The sequence below is a fragment of the Dendroctonus ponderosae genome, unplaced genomic scaffold (assembly GCF_020466585.1).
Source record: "Dendroctonus ponderosae isolate FM_Combo_2020 unplaced genomic scaffold, Dpon_F_20191213v2 Dpon_F_20191213_2, whole genome shotgun sequence".
NCBI classification, from domain to species: Eukaryota; Metazoa; Arthropoda; class Insecta; order Coleoptera; family Curculionidae; genus Dendroctonus; species Dendroctonus ponderosae.
Genome location: NW_026018165.1, coordinates 6725538 through 6745838, shown reverse-complemented (window position 1 = coordinate 6745838; position 20301 = coordinate 6725538). Strand labels below are relative to the sequence as shown.

The 20301-nt window shown below is 34.0% G+C and overlaps 3 protein-coding genes across 4 annotated transcripts in view; 2 read left to right on the top strand and 1 right to left on the bottom strand.

Annotated features, from left to right (window-relative positions):
• The window catches only part of LOC109538313 (exoglucanase B), a gene marked incomplete in the record, with an annotated part of 30276 nt that extends 14715 nt beyond the window's left edge, over positions 1-15561 (bottom strand). The window contains 14 exon segments of the mRNA XM_048664193.1: positions 1-147; positions 196-398; positions 458-652; positions 704-832; positions 891-1044; positions 1103-1222; positions 3080-3300; positions 10326-10417; positions 10505-10712; positions 10768-10955; positions 11018-11127; positions 11464-11493; positions 11805-11988; positions 15463-15561. Coding sequence (XP_048520150.1) covers positions 1-147; positions 196-398; positions 458-652; positions 704-832; positions 891-1044; positions 1103-1222; positions 3080-3300; positions 10326-10417; positions 10505-10712; positions 10768-10955; positions 11018-11127; positions 11464-11493; positions 11805-11988; positions 15463-15475 — 1994 coding nt within the window.
• Positions 15562-15721: 160 nt separating this feature from the next.
• Positions 15722-17167, top strand: LOC109538315 (28S ribosomal protein S7, mitochondrial). Its single transcript, XM_019905492.2, has 4 exons — positions 15722-15800; positions 16273-16452; positions 16593-16827; positions 16892-17167. Exons 1-4 carry the CDS (start codon positions 15736-15738, stop codon positions 17111-17113), a joined length of 702 nt encoding a protein of 233 aa, XP_019761051.1. The 5' UTR covers positions 15722-15735; the 3' UTR covers positions 17114-17167.
• A 281-nt stretch (positions 17168-17448) lies between these two features.
• LOC109538334 (nucleolar pre-ribosomal-associated protein 1) overlaps positions 17449-20301 on the top strand; it is a 12944-nt gene continuing 10091 nt past the window's right edge. The window contains exons 1-4 of one of the 2 annotated variants that reach the window (XM_019905532.2): positions 17449-17704; positions 18701-18990; positions 19052-19289; positions 19497-19699. In XM_019905532.2, the coding sequence (XP_019761091.2) occupies positions 17554-17704; positions 18701-18990; positions 19052-19289; positions 19497-19699 (882 nt within the window). In that variant the 5' untranslated portion in view covers positions 17449-17553. Of the gene's footprint in view, positions 17705-18700; positions 18991-19051; positions 19290-19349; positions 19435-19496; positions 19700-20301 lie in introns of those variants that run through there. The other variant, XM_048663673.1, reaches the window with a different exon arrangement.

Genomic DNA, 20301 nt, shown 5'->3' with positions numbered 1-20301 from the left:
TCAGCTGGAGGCTCATCATAAGCATTGTTCCAGGAGTTAGTTACGCCACCACCTAGAGGACCTTCACTGGTCTGAACCCATTTGTACAGTTCAAGTTGTCTTTCCAGAGAATTTTGCCAGTCTTCTACAGCAGATGCACTTTTTGGCCTAAACAATAATGTCTAAAAAACTGTTTGCGTAGAAAATAATATTTACCTTAAGTTAGGGTCGTTGACAAGCGCGTAAGCAGCCATGGGATTTTGGTATCCAATATGTCCCTCTGAACTGGCCTTTCGCCAGGAATATGCTCCAGAAGAGTCAATCGATCCTCCCCATCCAATATACCAGGAAATCAAGTAATGGGCGCTACTTTTGCCTTCTCCACCAGGACAGGCAGTTTTGCCGATACAGTTTCCTACCTAGAAGGAACAGCAATGTTGTATAACAGGAGACAATGTGTGCAACCCTCCATCAATACCTGCTTGAAATGCTTGTCAAAAAGTGTATATCTCAGATAGTCTCCCAACTCTGAGGCTTTGGACAAAGTTTCGGAAATATCGCCAAGTTTTCCTTGTTCCGTTGCCCACTGTGAGGCCCAGAAGGCTGCTAAAATAGATCGAGCATCAGCGTCCGGAGCTGCACTGTATCCCCAATTGGGAACAGAAGCATACCACTAAAATTGTTGCTCATTGCATTAGGCAGCTTTGAAATTAAAGATTCTTACCGAAAAGCCAACATCTCCACCATATTTGAACGTGTCGCAAGTAGGATAGGTGATTCCTTGCCAAAGTGACCCGGGCCCGTTATTAACAAAGGAGGGCCCAGGTTCCGACGGACCTTCTTCGCATTTACCCTAGAAGCAGAGGTCGGATAATTAATCTAGCCAGATCACCCAAAACTAAAATAATTACTTGCACATTTCCAAATCCATAAACATTGTCTACATCCAAAAGCCAATGCATAACTCGCAGTCTACTGTCTCCATAAGATGAAGTTAATTCAGCACCAAGAGGATCGATGCCAACAGTAACACCGTTACTCTCACCACCAGCTTCTGGGTTGTATCTAAAACACATTTGCAATATAAAAAAAAATGAATGCTATTCAAAGTAATATTAATTACTTTTCGTTGTTGTATTGGACTTCTGGAACGTAGTAACCGTCAAGAACGTCCCAGGCTTGGTTGAAATGCGAAAAGTCACCAGATATGGCTCCATACATAGCTTTCAGCCAAAGATTGTAACTAAAACAAAAAATTGTCTATGACAGAGATTAATTTATAGTCGCAATATTTATATTTGATAATTTCGACTCAAAAACATGACATCGAGAAAGAGTTAATGCCGCATAATTACAAACACTTATGTTTACAGTTTTCCTAAAAAAATATGCATTGATTAACACCTAAAAAGTGCGTGTACGTGCTTACGTAGGCGAATGTTTAATAAGTTTTAACAGTTAAATGTACTGATTAATTTTCTAAGAATTTGTTAGCAGTAAATACATGAATTGGCGTTACAGTTTTGCATATCTGATAAGTTTACGTGTTGAAAAAAAATATAAGAAAGATTACATTAACGACAAGAATCGCACAAAAAATAGAAGCCACATTTCCAATTAATTAACTGATACATAGTTCTTAAATTTATGACCAAACCTATCGGTTTGTCGAGTTTTAAAATTTAGCTTATATATACTTTTTTGCATTTATAATCGTAAGAAAATAATCTGCTATTAAGTTTTTAATATTTTCTGTGATCCGACTAATGTTTCAACCCCTTTATGACCGTTTAAGGAAAACTGTATAATTTCATATAAGAGCTTAGGAGCTATTTTTTCCATATTTTTACACGTTTTGCAATTCCATGTTTACAACTAAGCTAAGTATAAAAACCCTAAAACTAGTAATAAGTGATAAGTAGCGTAAATACACTTAAACATTCTTATGTAAAATTAATTTAAAATATATTTGATACTCGCAGACAACAGAGATTTATACATAAAAAATCTCGGGACGTTTTTTGAAAAGTTATCTACATTACTACAAAGAGTGTTGGACAACATTTCTTAAACACTTGCTATAAAATGAAAATAAGTGTCGATACAGTTCTTCAGCTTTTGCCAATGTGTTCCTCCCCAAAAGCCTTAAAACAAATCAACCGAATATGTTTTGATATTATATTTTTGTCATACTTTAATTGAAAATTTTATATGTTTTCCGAAATAATAATTAGCTGAATTATTTCAATAGCAAATGTCTTACCGACCTTTAACATGTTGCAATCGACAAAATCCACAATGAAAACGATTTCCGTTAAATTTTTTACAGAAGAGAAGTATTTTGTGATGTCAAATAGCATCCAACTTACTTAGATTCACAAACACACTCATCTTTGGCAAAACAACTTAAAATATTCATATTTTTAAGTTCTTAGGTACAGTTCTAAATTTCGGTATAGACTTGATGTGTATTATTATTACAGTGTTGATGTGTGAAAATAATAAGGTAAAGTTTTAATTTTAATGCTATAAGTCCAATAAAAAATATATTTCTAGAAATTAACTTTTCAGACAATCTTATTTAGGACAAACATTTTGAATCAAGCTCCATAAAAAAATTAAATTTCATATTCCAGAGCCTTAAAACGGTTTAAACTGGAAATTATTAAAACCACTAGATTCGTGTAGACATATCCTGAATGTATATTAATTTATAGTTATAAAAAACAAAACCTCATCATTCAAATAAGTTTTTTGTATAGTATTTTTTTAAATCCACCATCCATGCAATATTTAAAATCAATCTCATACACCAGGATCCAAATCTTATTACCCGAAAACACAAAAGAACCAACAATCAATTTACTAATGAAAAATGAGCAATTTTAAAAAATAACAGATAAAATAATTTGTATTTATAAGATAATAAAAAATAAAAGCGTATTTATTGTTTAATTTCTAGCAAAGAACATGAGGAATATTTTCCAACACAAAATTGTGAGGAAATGAAGGCCCTAGATATACGATATATACAAAAATGTGAAAGTAATTAAAATGAATGAGGGACAAGACTATACAGTTAAGACTAAAAATAAAGTACCTTTGAGCTTCAGAATCAGTTTCGTGACCATAGTCAATACTAACAATCATCAAAGTCTCAACGCTGTGATAAGGAATTCCTTCCTTAGAAAAGTAGCCGCTCTTAGAATCTATAATGGTGTTGTAAAGCGTCAAGAAACGCTCAGTGTATTCGCCTCCTTGAGCCATCACGGCCACAACCAATAAAATGGCCAAGGCAGAAATGAACTTCATGGTGGAAATCTGTAACAACCTAAGACACAGTTAACCAAATAACACCAATAAATTTAATTAAGATATGCTTTCAATCCCACCTTCTTTAGCTAAGGATATTCATATACGTCTAAAGGTCCAGTTGGAGTGTCTACCTATTTATATAATGGCACTACACGTATTTTATTTACTTTCTCCTTCAAGTATCTTATCAAGTTCTTCAACTGATTACTTAGGTGCATTATAGGTTGTACTTTGTTATTTTCGATTTCGAACGTAAGCACTCAAACTATCCGAAAACACGATACTGTTTTAAATACTCCAATTAGTAAGTGATATGCTTGGTTTGATACTTTAATAAATTGGAGAGAGGAATATAATTGACATTTAATAAAAAACAGCCAAATAAGGAACCTAAGAATGAGTAAATCTGTGGTATTTTCAGTGGAAATCAGAGTGGGCGACATGAGTATGGAGCTGGTTTCGTCATAAAAGCGCAGCTTATAAACAGTGTTCTGCGCTTTGAACCCATAAGTGATAGACTCTGCTACATCCGAATAAAGGCATATTGGTATAACATATCCTTATTATCAGTATATGCTCCTACAGAAGACATGAACGAAGTCACTAAGGACTCAAGCTGAACTCGCGCCCGGGGCACAATAGGTTTTTAGCGCCCCTCTATCCTCATTCGAAATAATTCGACCAAGCAATTTTTTATTTTGCGGATCATTTAGCGCCCCTTTGTGAGTAGCGCCCGAGGCACGATGCCTCCCTTGCCCACCCCTCGCTACGCCACTGTGATAGTACTATGCGGGTATTTCAACGCAAAAATAGGCAAAGAACTTAATGCCGATAATAGGTAGGTCAACATAGCCTTGACAATATATCCAATGACGACGGACAAAGACTAATATAATAAGCATCAGTTAACAACATGCTAATAAAAGCCACAATCTTCCCTCATAACGACAGCCATAAACAAACCTGGGTATCCAACGTAGAAGGAGATACAGATAAATTTCTGGTAAAAGCCAAACTTCAAATCAGAATATCGAAAAACCGAATAACTAATCAAACCACAAACTACCGAATCCAGAATAAAAATATGAACAAGAACTGGAACAGAAATTCATTTGGAATGAAAATCGCACACTGGATGTTGACGGTTTTTTTCTTTTTTGGTGAGCTTTGGGAACTGCTCTCTTACGCACACCCAGAGCTGATGATCTGGCGTTCTGGGCTGTGAGACAAGTCTTAGTCAAGACAGACAGTCTTAGTCGGAAAGCACGGGAGATGACTTTGCCCACTGCTTCATCGCCTTTGATAATGTCCACCGCAGTTGTGGACGAAACGTCAGGAAGAAATTCCCATAGACCACGGCTTCAAAGCCCGCAAAACATTCCTAAATGTTTAACCGGCCGTGAAAGCCTTCATATTCTTAGAATAAATTCAAAAGGCAGTAAAAAAAAATTTAAACTCAAAAGCTCCTGGATCGGATAACATCCACCATCAGAACTATTAAAGTACGGAGCTGAATCGTTATACCGACAATTACACAAACTAATTATTTTGATATGGAAAGAGGGGACAATACTAACAAAGTGGCAAAAAAGCATCATAATACCAATCCACAAAAAGGTGAGAAGACAAAGTGCTCAAACTACAGGGAAATCTCACTCATCAATACGGCCTACAAAGTCTTAGATAGACTGACTCCAGACTCAGGGAATATCAGGCAAGCTTCAAGAAACTTAGATCCACTATTGACCAGCTTTTTACAGTAAGGCAATTACTAGGAAAAGCATGAGAGTTCAACCGTAATGTCCATTCATAGATTTTCGACAAACATACGACAGCATTGAAAGATCCCAAGTGTGGAATGCAATGGCCGAATATGCAATCTCAATAAAAATCCCAGAAAATGGGCTGTAGAGGTAATTTGTATTGTAAATATAAAGATAGTGACAAATAAAGTTTTTTCGAAAAACGACAAGGATTTTATAATAAAATTGTATATTACTAGGATATTATACAGATTAATTGTGATAAAAGTATATAAACGTACTTTTCAGGATAAAACAACTAAGTTTTTTATATTGCTTACAACACCAAAACAAAGTGTTAAATAACATTGCATTACAGAAGTAATATTACAAGCTACATAACTGTTTTTACATTGCATAATATTATAAATGTTTGCAGTATGGAGGCGCTACCAAGAGAATCACCCTATTATGTTTCATTATTTTGTTCAAACCTTTAGTGTTCATTACAAAGAAGTTAACTATTGCCTTTGATACTGATTAGACATATATGTACTATGATTCCAATTGAAATTGCAACATCCATTTGATTACTTATCTACTGAGAAAATCATTAAAAAATCTTTAGAAATCAAATAATTATCTATTAAATGCATTGATCCTAATACGTTACATCCTAGACGATGTAACTTCGATACGTTGTTACAGTCTAATTTAAACAATAAAGTCTTCTAATAAATTAAAATCACAAAAACACTTTTGACATGTTAAAATAAGGTGATTTTTCAATATCAACGTTGCCTGACCCTGTTTTAATGCCTTTTCGACACTTTATTTTACGCCTGACGCGCGTTTCGATAGGTACACTACATTGTTAAAACTCATTTAAACCGTTGGTTGAAAGAGTATTGTACTCTTTCAATCAACGCTTAAATGTGCCTGTGGAAGGTTTCAACGCGAAAGAGTAGTGAATGAATGTTCGATACTTAGGGTATTTTGTACGTCTGCAACTATTCCGTGAAAAATTAACGGACGTTTACGACCGCTTAATTTGCAATTGACATTCTGTAACACTTTTGTCCGTTAAAAATATAACCTAATTCCGTTAAAAATATCGGCCAACCGCTTATGTTTAATGATGATTTGATCTCAAATATAAGTGTTTAAAGAAGTTGCTTCAGTACAATTTTTGAAGTGGCGTTTTACGATATTGGTGGAGAAGTTCTGAGAGAACAAATCATCGAAAATGATGAAAGGTACTGTAAAATGTTGTCCTTGCTGTTTGATCTGCTAAACAATTTTTCTGCACAGTATGAAGAGTAACTTCGTCTACATTATAGAAACCTTCGAGACACCAGTAAATTGAAATACATTTTTTGATTTAACAAAAATTCAACTAGAATCATAATTGACTTGATAAGCCAACACATGCCAGATCTTAAAAGAAGTACAACAATTTCAAACCCAACAAAAATATTAGCTACTTTACGTTTTTATACCACTGGAAGTTACCAAGGAACTACATAGCAAGGTTGTACAATAACTATGAGTCAACAGAGCATAAGTCGATGCATTGCCGAAGTTACAGACGTAATTTACTCGCATTTATGGGAGAACTGGATTGTATTTCCAAATCTTCCACTGACTGCATGTTTTTGGTGGTCCAACTTTATTTAATTAATTTGTATGTGTTTGCCACAGACTTTTTATTTGATGGTAATTGAGTTGGTCTTGTTTACCATGCATGAATATCAAATTTTCCTCCAAGAAATTTATGATAAGTGCCTTTTGGACTTTTGTAACTAACTATATTCAAAATCGACAACGGAAATGACAAAACAATCTAAACGGCCAGTCTTGAGGCAGATACGAGCTCGAGGGTTTACTTTAGACAATTTCAAGTTAACATTATAAATTTAGGGTGGATTTCGATGTGGCCACTTACTATTATTCAAAAACTTTAACGGACTCCGCTAAAATATATTTTATTTACAAGTCGATTGCGATATAACGGACCGTTAAAAATTTAATTTTTGAAGGCCCTTAATTTTTAACGGAATAGTTACAGAATAGGACCCTTAGTCATACAAATGTATCACCTTATATTAAAATATCATTAGTCTACCAGAGACCATGGCAAAACGTAACTCACAAGTTAGTAACAACATTTATTTTAAAGTGAGTGCTAGCTCTAAAGCTGCTAATCGTTTAAGTAGTTTGTGCCCAATCTTAAAAGAATGGGGTAACAAATGGAACAAACAGGCCCTTTCAAATGAAAGGGTGTGTTAATTGTTTCCTCCAATTACTGTATTATTAAGTACCTTCAATTATTTGTTTTCCATTGATAAATATCAATGGAAAACAATTAATCGGGGGTAGAATTCGACAAGCATTAAAGAGAATTTTTGTAAAAGAAAAGATGCTTTAGTGGTAATCTTTGAAAAAGTTACCTAGGTTTTACGAGTAGTAATTATTATTGAATCACCTGAGTTCGTTTATTGAACGTCTAGTTGCTAAAAAACATGTGCTTTCCCTTTTATCAAATTTGTAACTATCAATTTGCCTTTGATCTAATAAAACTGAAAGCCCAACACCAGTTAACAAGATAGATTAACAGGTTGGCGCTAACAAGTCAACACTTACTATAATGGACTTAACTATCAGAACATTTACAATAATCTCATACGGACCAATTCCATATAATAAAATTATAACATGTATGTATATTATGTACAGTGCAGTGAACAAGTGAAGTAATAAACTTCTCATGGAACATTGATTGATAGTTCTCGACCATCAAGATCTGAGAGCACCAATCAACATCAATAACTATCCCAGATGTGGCCAATCACTCAATTAAATTTACTTGAGCACTATCATAAGTTGACCACACAGTTGGTAAGTGCATATCACAGAAAATAACACATGTTCTGGATGTTGAATCGTTCATACTTCAGTTGAAAACTGGATGATTTAAAAATATATACGGACATATTGCATTACCATTATTATACTCCATCACTTGGAACATCATATGTTTCTACCTACTAACTGAATGTCTTACTGCAAGTTGGTGGTAAACGCGCTTATTCCATTATTGGCCATTTCATCCATGATTTTTGTAACATACGCAGCTACATCAACATCTTTATCCTGAGTGGCTCTAAGTATAAACGGATCCTGCAATAATTTGTTGTATTTCGGCCGCAGGTTTTCCTGCTTAATCAGGCAGGTGTTAACAAAATTGATGAATTCGGCAGTAAATCGATTGGCATTGGCTGATAGGCGAGGAGGATCCCCATGAACAACTTCATGAAGTTGATCGAACACGCTAGACCATGTTTTATAAGGAAAATGACCAGTAGCCACTTCCATCAAAGTGATACCCAAAGACCACACATCACTTCGCACGTCGTAGCCTTTAGCAGTTTGAGGATCGATACGTTCAGGCTTAAAAACAAAATCGAAAAATCAATAATTGCATTATTCAAATTATGTAATCACGGGTTGCACTTTGTTATCCACCTACCTGTAAATTACGTTTTTGCAAATAAGGATATTGGTTATTTATGAAAGAAATTGAAACAAATTAAACTCCGCAATACCAGTCCCAAGTCTGGGAAAGAATCTGAAAACCTGGGACAATACGACCATTTCTATAGCGGAAAATAAGGAAAAACATACACAACGAGGAGAATCCATTTTGGTCAACAATAAATTTAGAAAATTTATTACCAACTGAGAAGCTATAAACGAACGGCTGATAAAAATTAATTATAACAATTAAAGGAGTTAGACTGGCGATTTTTGGAATATATGCAATAAACGATGATGACAACGTAACCGAAAAAGACAAGTTCTTCGAACAATATTAAAACGAAATATTAACAGTCAGCACATATAGAGAAATTGTTATATTGGGAGACATAAACAGCAGAACAGGTAAAAAGTTTAATGATCTGACGGTGGGCCGATTCGGAGAAGAGATTGTTAAAGACAATGGAAACCGATAAAATGGCTTTTTCCAACACAGGGAAATACAAAGATTCACCTAGACCAAACCCTCCCAATATCTCAAATCAGCAATCGATTATCTTATTACTAGACAAAAGACTAAACTAAAAATCCAAGACGTTAATTCAAAGCAGAACGCGGACCAACATGCGGAAGTGATCACTATATTCTGGAAGCCAAAATTCTCTTTCCTTATCAAGGCCAAAATCTTCACCAACAACTTCTGAAAGACACAGGGATAGAAGAAATTGATCACTGCAGATACAACCAATACCCTCACATGTGTGAGGTATTGACGAAATTCTTTTTTTATTTGCATGTCCCGTGTATGCTATTATGTATGAAACAGAGATATTACATTCAAATGACCGCCGTATCCGAGAGATCCAATTTTCTATGACTCTGCCGCATAAATCCGGCTGGATTTGAGCGATGGCCTGGGTTATGTTAACTTTGAGGGCGTCGGTTGATTACGAGCCTCTAAAGGAGCCACCTGAGAATCGATTAAAAAAAGAACAACTTTTAGTTTTAAAATTAAAAAAATATATACATTCCGCCACACCCTGTATAACATCATCGTAAAAAGTATTGTTATGTACAGTTCAGAAGTCGATTATCTGTCCAATCAAAGACAGAACACAGAAAATGCTGTCCGCTATAGAAATGGAGTATTGGAGAAGAGCAGCAGGAAAATTAAGAGGTCCTGCTTTTGCAGGAACTGTTACTTTGTCGTCACGTTTTGTTAGGGGACAAAATCCTCACAAAGTCTGCGAAGTCGCTTGTACAGGGGACTATGGGTAGGGCGATCGTTTGCTCTAACTGACTGACGCAGAAATAACTCGAGCAGTTAAAGTAGATGACGGCTGACTATAATTATTATTATTATACAATGAAAAATTAATTCTCATTATGGATTTCCGGGCCTGCCCCAGCATATGGATAGTTTGGCCGATGCTCACATTTTTTATAGTATTTCCCGGAAATCTCTAACTTGGTTTATTGCAGTTTCCTCCACAAGTAGCACAGAACCAAACAAGCAAAACATACAAAAAAATAAAGATATAAGTAGGTATATTATCTATGAGACGCGTGCTTAAGTCGCGCACAACATCTATTCGACACCGACTTAATCACGCGACTACAAAACTCTGATATGCCAAAAAACAGGAAAAAACACTAGTTGTAAAGTCGGCACTTGGCATGCCTTCGTTTCATTTAAGCGTTTTGTTGGGGTCACCCTATATATATTAAAATCGACATAAATAATTTACTTACCGCCATGTAAGGTCTACAACCAGCGTCTTTGGTCTTGGCTATTGAATCCACCAACTGACCAGAGATGCCAAAGTCACATAATTTTATGTTTCCTAAAAAAATACAAAAATTTCTAGTTTACATACACCCAAGTCTGCAGGAATTGGTAATAGGTCCAGATGTAAAGTAAATCAACAAACCATTCTTGTCCAACAGGATGTTGCTTGGCTTTACATCCCGATGGATGATTTTCAATTCTTCCTTTAAATAGTTGAGAGCTTTAACTGTGGCCAAAGCTATTTTCCCGAGAATAGGTTCGGGTATGCTGTCATTCAGTCTTTCATAAATGAATTTATAGAATTTGTCTAAAGAAGTGTCCATTAACTCCATGCAAATCCAACAATCGCCCTGTATATAAAAAACACGTTTTTACACTATAAAAATTAAGCGTTTAAATTCTTGCCTCTTTAAACAGTGCCCCATAAAACTGTACAATGTAGTTGCATTCGTTGCTTTTCATTACAACATCCAAGTCCATTAAAAGTTGCTTTTGTTCCTTTTCATCAACTGTTGATCTTATCCGTTTGACAGCGATTGTGGTGTTTGATTTACGGTGAATCATCTTATTTACTGTTCCAAAACCGCCGCGTCCTTATATAGAATAGCGCAAATGTTAGGACATTATTTTTCTATGGCTAAGCATTTTATTTTACCTATCTCTCCTAAGTCCTGCAGATCATCTGACGTAAAGTCGTAAGTAGTTCCTGCAATTTTTAGCTTTCCAGTCGCATTCATTGAATGGCACATCTTCAATTTGGCTTCTCTGTAAAAAACGACAACGTTCCAAAATATCAATAATTATAACGGTTATCTGCGCTATTGTTAAAAATAATAATAAAATATATAAGATAAGAAAACTTTCACATGCAAAAATCAGAGTATCAACAATAGGGCTTAGCGTATATCTTTTTTGCAACTAAATAAGGTCTTCATAATATATATTCGTTCCTTGAGAGTCTAACAGAATCAATTTATATTTTCCCAATAATTGTGCAATGTAGTATTAGATAAAATATAAAGAAAATAAATCATCTACTTTCCAATTCCAAGTCACACACAAAAAAACCACACAAATTCAAGCACAACAAAATATCTTTACCTTAAACGGCTTCTATCAACTTGACGAGTACTGTAAAAATACATCAAATTTTATCAAATTAATTATAATTTAAATAACATTTCGTCTTAGTGAAAATGCTCTTAAATTTGAATTCCACCTTACATACTTTTTAAAGCAAAAGTAATTATGAGTCCCATACAGGTTAGACAAGTACAGCCTATGCAAATTCTAATGAGACAACGAAAAATTTGGGGTGCAATTCAAGCATGCCACCGATGGTTAACTGGAATTTTTATTTAATTGGATTTTTAACACTGTCTCAAAAGATAGCAGACCAAGGCCTAATTGCTCATTGTCCTGCTCCAGTAAATTTCACTTACGCAGTTCGTGTAATTGCAGGATCTTTTGGCTTAACTGTGACAGGCAGGCACATTTTTGGCCTACTGGAAGTAGCCGCTAATCCACCCTTATCTGCGGGCTGTCCACTTCCCAAACGCATTGGGAATGAGTTTGATAAACTCGTTTGCGGAAAATCCATTTTAAGAAGAGTTTGCTTTCTAGGCCCTGAAAAGAAGTTTCAATTGATTCAATCAATAAAATGGGGTCAATAAATTTTACGTGTAAAAAGAACTAGTAGTAAAAATCAAATGATTTGTCTAGAATAATAAGAGATCTAGCTTGTAAGGGGACGACCCTTTTTTTAAGTAAGGAAATAACATCCACTTAAGCTTATCCGTATGAAAACGATTTGTAAATGAGTACGAACACGATTAGTTTGGGTCTATTGGTCTACACTTGAAGCATCAACACTTATTGTAGTTAACTATTTATACCTATAACTTAGTAAATTATGTGATTTGTCGCAATAAATATCCTACTAGAAGACAACCTAGCCGTGGAGTTCTGCGAAAAGCCCTATTTCGTTTTAGGCAGACTGGAAATGTAGGATACACGAAAAGAATGAAAAAGGAATTTATTGTCAGCGAAGATCAAGAAATTGATGTGATTGGTGGTAAATCCACAGGTTAATATAGGAAGCCAATGATCTTAGTGTAAGCCAAAGATCAGTAGTTAGGATTATATCATCTGTACCACATCCACTTAACTCGAGAGTTTCATGGAGATGACTTCAATAATAGAAGACATTTCTGCAGTTAGTTACAAGTGAAAGTTAATGACAATATATCATTCCTGGCTGAAATTTTATTTACAGACGAAGCCCAGTTTCGAAGTAATGGAGATGTAAATAGACATCATTTGCATTATTATAGTACATCAAATCCACAATAGGAACCGCGACGAACCGGAATAAATGTATGGGGTGGAATATTGAGAAGGCATTTCTTTTTCGAAGGGAACTTAAATGACGATATGTACTTGCAATTTTTAACGAATGAACTCAAGAACTATGTGGAGAAAGTTTCTCTGAATATTCGGCCAAATATTTGGTTTCAACATGCCGGCGCTTCCCCCCACTTTGCCCTTAATGTGCGTAACTTGTTATATCGATCATATCCTCATAGACGGATAAGAAGGGGCGCCGACATTCATTGGCCAGTCAGATCACCTGATCTCACTCCTTGTGACTTTTCTCTTTGGGGACATGTCAAAGAAAAGGTCTACCAAGGTTCCTCCAACTGACCCCGAGGATATGAACTAGAGAGTCAGACGAGTGTTAGATGCGCAAACAACGTTATATGATTAGAATTATGCCTCAGGAAAAATGGCAATACATTTGAACATTTGCTTTAATATACTTTTAAAATTATATCGTTTATTTTGGAAAAAAAATAATAAAGTTTACTGTTGTTGCGTTCCCATATTCAAATGTCGTGATGTCCAAAACCATTAAATTAATTCACATAGTATGTTATACAAAAAATACATACTTCGAATTCAATGTAGAACCTGAATCTGGATTACAAAGTGGGCAGTTTCATTAAAAATTAAAAAAACTAAAGTTGACTGTCATAACTTTATTTTGAGCTACTCGGTATAGTTCAAAGTAACAGAAACAAATACTTTTCGACAACCACAACACTTTTATATGAACGTTTTTTTTTCAGTCGCTATTTCTGTATAATCTAAGAGGGGGGTCTCGCTTCGCTGACTCACCCTGTGTTATCATTAAAATGTATGTCTTTATTTCCTAATATTACCCTTGTTCCACATATTATCAAACTTTTTATTGATTTAAATAACCGTTTGGATTAATGGATAATTTTGTTCAGAACGCCATTGTAAAAATAAGCTTGAAATCGCCTACATATGTTCGGAAATTTTTCAAATAAAATCTGCAGCTTGTGACAATAAGTCTTAGATTGAAAAGAAAAATAAAGCCATAAATTTGAATTAGGAAAAGGGATGCAGACAAAAGTAAGAACGGCAGGAGCCGGTCTCTGCTAACAAATGAAAAAGATGTATCGGTGCCGGCGCCAGTTCCCATCCGATGCCAAAATTTTATCTATTTTTTGGAAAAATTTTAGTCTGTGTATGTACAAAACAATCTAGTCAGTTCTTCGCCCACATTTTTCTCCTTGTTGACAACAAATACAATTTTGGGTGCCTCACTTTACATTTCTGTAAAACGAAATGAGCGTGTAAAACTACAAATTTTCGTTCAGTTTATTTGCTCAAATTTGGCTTGTGCAAGCCAGTATGTGCACATGGCTTGAGCGTGTAAATCCACTTTTAGACAATTTTGCATCAAATAATGGTTTGAGGGTAAATAGAAACATTTTGAAACGAATAAATTAAGAGCTATATAAAAAAGAAGCTGCTATTCATAGAACAAGATATATTTTAGGCAATTAATAGTAAATATTCATAGTTCCCTTGATGAATATTAATTGCCTCTAAGAGCTAATTAAAACAACAAATTGTCCTGCGGGCAATGTATATTCAGTGTGTCATTTGTGACTGTTATATGCATATACCGTTTTATTTTACAATAAATCTACCAAACAGCAATGAGCATTGCTCGCACTGATTTATTTAAATACCGATGCCTATACGCAAACATAAGCAGTAGGGATTTGAGCAGCTATTTTCCCTAAAACTAAATTTTGGCAAAAGGATATTGATTTTTGCCCGTCCAGCAACGGTATAGAGGGAGATGTTAGGAATGCAAACTAAGATTGCTTCCTTCGTTATTGTATGGAAAAGTGATCAAATTCAATGAGTGAAAAAAGATCGAAAACTGACTTAGAAAAGTTGCAAATAAAGAGATTATCTATAAGGAGAGGATATTGTTTACTTCGACCGCCAAAGCCTTATAAACTAGAAAATTCTCCTTCCTGTTTCTGTATCAGCGCTTCTAGCGTCTTCCATCGAATTTTATAATATTTATCTGAACATGTTTAACAAAATCTGCCAATTGCTTTCAAATTTTGCAACTAAAGGCCATTAACAAAATGAAATCAAGCAACAATATTTAACCAGCAAAAATCCATCCCTTACTTTGAACTATACATCAATATTTAAATGCTTTATTGTATTAATCTAAACAGTCCACAGGGTGATAAAAGAAAACTGTTACCAGCTGAAATATTTTGTTTCCTCAATTTCACGGTTTTTAGCAAATATAAGAAAGAGTAAATCCAAAACTTGGAAGACAGTTAAATAATAAATTATGGACTTACATTCATTCTCTACAAAGAGATTTGCTATCAGTAGAATTATTTATATTTTGATACATTTGCGTCTGAGATAGGTGCTGAGAGAATATGATAGAATAGAGACATTATTTGAATATTATAAAAGGCCATAATATTTTTAATTGCCTTTTTGATTGCTTAACTACAATTTATATGGTTTTGACCTAAAAATTCACAGAAATAGATACATTTTATGCTGTAAATTATCAATTGTAATTGAAAGAATGAAATCCAAAATTAAATGTCACATAGAATAGAGTTAAATGTCTTCCTAATCAGGGCCCACCCTGATTTTATTTCTGCAGGTCAAATCAAACATTTCTCGATTATGGGTAAAACTGCGTGGTTTTGGCCTAATTTCTTTACTAACATAAATAATTACCTGGATCTGCCATTTTGATAGGAACTTTTATGATCCAGCAAAAACACTGCACTGAGCTATATTAAACTTTCATGTACTGCGTAGTTCCTTGGCTCCAGGAAGGAGCTAATAGACATTCCATAAACAACTTGAAATAAGTAATAAACAATGTTTGATCGGGTTTTCGAAAATTCTTGGAAAATTAGCTGGAAAATTTTGCCAGGAATCTGCACACACTGCAAAAGATGGAACAGATCAAGTTGGTCAAAATAGCATGCGCGATCAGTGACAGAAATGGCTGCGGCTAAAGGTTTGTTTGCGAAATGCCAACTTTTTAAGTGGAATATTCAGGCAATCAGGTGAGAATATATGTTTTTATTGCATTTTTAGTTGTAGAACTTCATGGAAATTTGATTATGGATCAATGGTTACTCGTCAAATGAGCGTATGTGAGCGTTAGATAGTTTTTATTCGCTTAACCTATAAAATATTCTAAAACTCCGGTAGTGCCTAACTGATCGAATCGCGTATAATTTGCCCTTTAAATTCACACACGAATTTCGTACAGAATTTTCTACATTGCTCCATTATAAATAATTTTTATTTTTGATGAAAAATATTTTCAAGAAATTGAAAGAATATGATATTTTTATTACACAAAAGGTGCAAATGTTTATTATAAATAATTGTTATATAATAAATAAAATTTGTAAAACCTGATTTTTATGTTTTGACCGTTTTTTACACACCTATTTCTGTTATTGCTCATCATACGTAATATAAAATTGGCTCATTGTACAAATTAATTAATCGGAAATGTTTGTATTCTAGTGCAGGTATTTTCCAAAATGGCATGGCAATATACCCTAGCTTTTACATAGATCCGATATTCAGAAAAGAAGTTCAACAGGAACTTGTCCAATCTGGGGAAATAGACCAATACGCGCACTTACCAACAAAGCCTGCTGCTAATAACCAAACATGTTCATTGACTTTTGATCCTGATATTTCGTAAGTGTAATTAAAACTACCCATTCATTGAAACATTCAACCATATCTTTAATGTAAATTTTAATTTCGAATGGTCGAAAATTGCATGTGACATGCATCTATGCTTTTAAAGAAATGCTAAAGAAACTTTAATTTTGAAGCCTCTTTACCAATTACCTGATGAGAGACGGCCGGAAAAACTTTGCTCGTCAATTAGTTGAAAAATCGTTGGAACAAGTTAAACGAATTCAGCTGGAAAAGTTCCACAAATGCACCTCAGAGGAGGATAAGGCCAAGATTGAGCTCGACCCCAAAGTAATATTTCACCGGGCTGTGACCAATTCCATGCCTCTTTTACAACTTATGCCTGTTAAGAGAGGCGGAGTAAAATATCAGGTAAGATATTTCATTTTCAATAAAAGATTTATTTAATGATAATGATTTAATTTTTCTATTTTAGGTTCCTGTACCTGTTTCACATCATCGTTCGCGTTTTTTGGGAATGAAGTGGCTGATTGAAGCATCCAGAGAAAAAGACAAGAAAACTGTGCGGTTTTGGACGCAATTGGCCAGAGAACTGGTTGATGCCTCAAACAATTCTGGAAGAGTTATACGAAGAAAACAAGATTTGCACAGACAATGTGAAGCAAATAAGGCGTACGCTCACTATAGGTGGAGTTAATTAGATTTAGTATACTTGTCATTAGTTTCTAAATAAACATACATATAATTTCTATTTCGTGTTTTTCTTTTAATTAAAACCATGAAAAATACAGATGTAAAAGATGTAAGGATGTATGAACATTATTTCATAAATCGAATAAAGTTAGAACAACATGGATTTATTAAATAATAAAGAAGCTGCTAGATAATGCGAAAAATGAACTCAATTCATTGAAATGTAATGAAATTAATTCAATTACAATTAAATAACATTTATTGAGGATTTTACAGCTGCAAGTTTGGCAACCTTGCTTATCGGGCTTCCTGTTTTACTTGGTGAAGGAGAGTGCAATAACTAACCCAATTTTGTTTTCGAGTTTAACCTATCTTTTTTGAACACATTGTTATGCGGAAGTGCTGGCTTGTTTGGCCCCTTTTTCCATAATACACTAATTAATTATGGAATTCGATGTACCTGAAGATGTCCCGGTGGGCAAAAAGAGACCACTAGAAGACTCTATCGATGAAGTCGCCCCTAAACAGAAGAAACCGAAGTTGTATTCGGTAAAGCAATTTAGAAAACAGCTCCAATCCACTGAAAAGTTGCAAGGTAATACAGGGTTTCTTTTCCGTGTTCTTTGGGGCAATTTAAAATATTTCACCTCCAAAATATTTTCTTTCAGTGAAAAATTCGAATTAAAATGAAAGAAATGTGGCTAATATTTATTCGAATTTGTAAAGAAAATGCATGCTCATTATCATGTATCAACAATGTAGAAACCATCTTATCAAACTAGCTTTCAGAATGAAGATTCCGATATTTTAAATGTCTCGACAAGTTTTGTCGTTAGAATCTAAAAACTCATAAAAATGTTGCTAATGTGCTACAATGCTTTAAAAAAAGCTCGGTTTTGATAGCCGTAAATTGGCACGTTTGAACTAAATGGTGCTGAATATTCACAGATCCGATTTATTCAACTTTTTGTTTAAATATTTTAAAAGGGCCACATTTATCCTAAACGGTTCTCTTGTTATCCTAAACATTGTTTTCAGTTTCAAGTTTGAAAGGGTCAAATCACTGTTTCCAAAGATCTATCTTGATATGTGATCGAAAATACAACACGTGATATTTTTGAATGATTTATTTTGAATGAACATTTGTATCATGAATCATGAATGGCATCAAATGAAACACACTGTAGTTTTAATCTGTAAAATGTTCGGTTAGAAATCAAATTTATTCATATTTACCTGGGCTTCCGTTTTTCAAAATCCTCTTGGACAGTCTAGTCGGAGCCATCGATCACAATATACATTTTCTCTAGAGAAAAGGGCGTGTTATAGTTGTATGCACATATTTCTATAATTAAGGAAACGTACACTTTTTATTTAGACACGCACTTTCTTTCTGTTTGCATTGGGCTCGCAGTATTATTATAAACGAACAATTTAATTTTTTTCTTTTCGTAATCATCACTAAGAAACTTCATCATCATAATATTCACCCAGGGGACTTGGAATGTTACATACGTTTATCTATTGCACAAAATATTCCTATTCTTAATTAATCACCTAATGTATATTGGTAATGTTGTGTTTGTTTCAGCTTTAACTGAGTTTTCAGCATTGGTGGCATCAAACTCAAAGCATGACTATATTTTTGATTATCTCAAAGATGGTGGAAATTGCCTAGAACTGCTTCAGGCCCTTGAACATGATTCTTCCATACCACCTTCGATTGTTTTCGACATAATTAATCATTTACTTTTGCGAATTAGTGCTAAATATGGACAGTATTATACCTCGGCATATGAATCTTGTAGATACTTGCTCAATAATTATTTATCAGTTGTTCACAAAATGCTTGGGCTGAGTTCATCAAAACAAGAGAGAAAAGTGAGTAAATTAACTAATTAATTGATGACATGTAGTAAATGCAAATGTTTAAATATTCTAGGCCTGTCTTAAGTTGCTCACAGCTATGGCAACATTCTCTTCGAATTTGGCCAAAGATATTTTGCTAAAAGTTAAGTTCCATTCAGCAAATATAGAACTGCTATCGAAGCCCACCGGCGAAAAAAACAGTGTTCGAGACAGCTTTATACATTTTTTAATTGCATTTATGGTTGATAGTGACTGGCATATTTTGTCAATTTTACTTGAAAAAAGTGGACTTTTAACACGTGTTATATCAGGTAAGTTAATTCTGGCTGGTAGTATTTAGTTTGTTTTGTTTGAACTTGTAAACTTGTTGCTTTTGTCTTCATACATAATTAAACGACCTTTTGCAACTTACAACAATAACTGTGTGATAAAAATTACACCAAATTGTTGTATGAAGTAATTGGCTAAATTTGTTCACTAACTTTCACTCGCACTTACGTGTTGTATATTTCTTGTAGGACTTCAATATGATGATGCAGATACGGTTTGCATGATTATAACTGTCATGAAAAATCACATTTTGGAAAACTCATTTGTAAGGAAAACGACGAAAATGCATGTATTTAATACTGCGGTAGTAAAAGATCTTGTGAATTTATATAATTGGAAAGGATCGGATGGACTAAAAGCTATGGAGAAAAACAACAAAACCATCTATGAGGTAAAACACACACTTGTTTGAATCATTTATATTTTCTGGTAAATAGTTAGTGGTTCATCATGCGCCCGTTATATATATTGTTTAATGTCCACAAATTTTAAATAGTTTGATATAAATTCAATTGTACGTACTTTCCTGACTGTGTTTCAATTCCAAAATTAAAATCAAGTCCTGGGTTCTTCAGTCATTTATTTATTGTTCATTTATCAATTTAAAAAAACGTTTCGGTGTTTTCCACCATCATCAGTTTTACTAAAATAACAGGTAGTCAAAAAAAATAAAAAATTTTAAATGTTCTCATTAATCATTGCAACATTTTAAAATATTCTGAGATTAATTGGTCTTAACAGGTGATTAGCTAGGACAATCAATTCTGGGAAGAGACTAGAATTCTTTGTTCAAATGTTCAATTATTTTTACTTACATGTTTATAAAACAACAAAAAATACCAAAGAATCATCGGATAATATCACTGGATGTTGTATCATTATATACAAATATTCCGATAGATTACTCAATAAGTTGTATAAAAAATAAATGGGCAGAGATAAAAGAACATACAAAATTACCCGAAAAAGAATTTATTGAGGCGGTAGAATTGT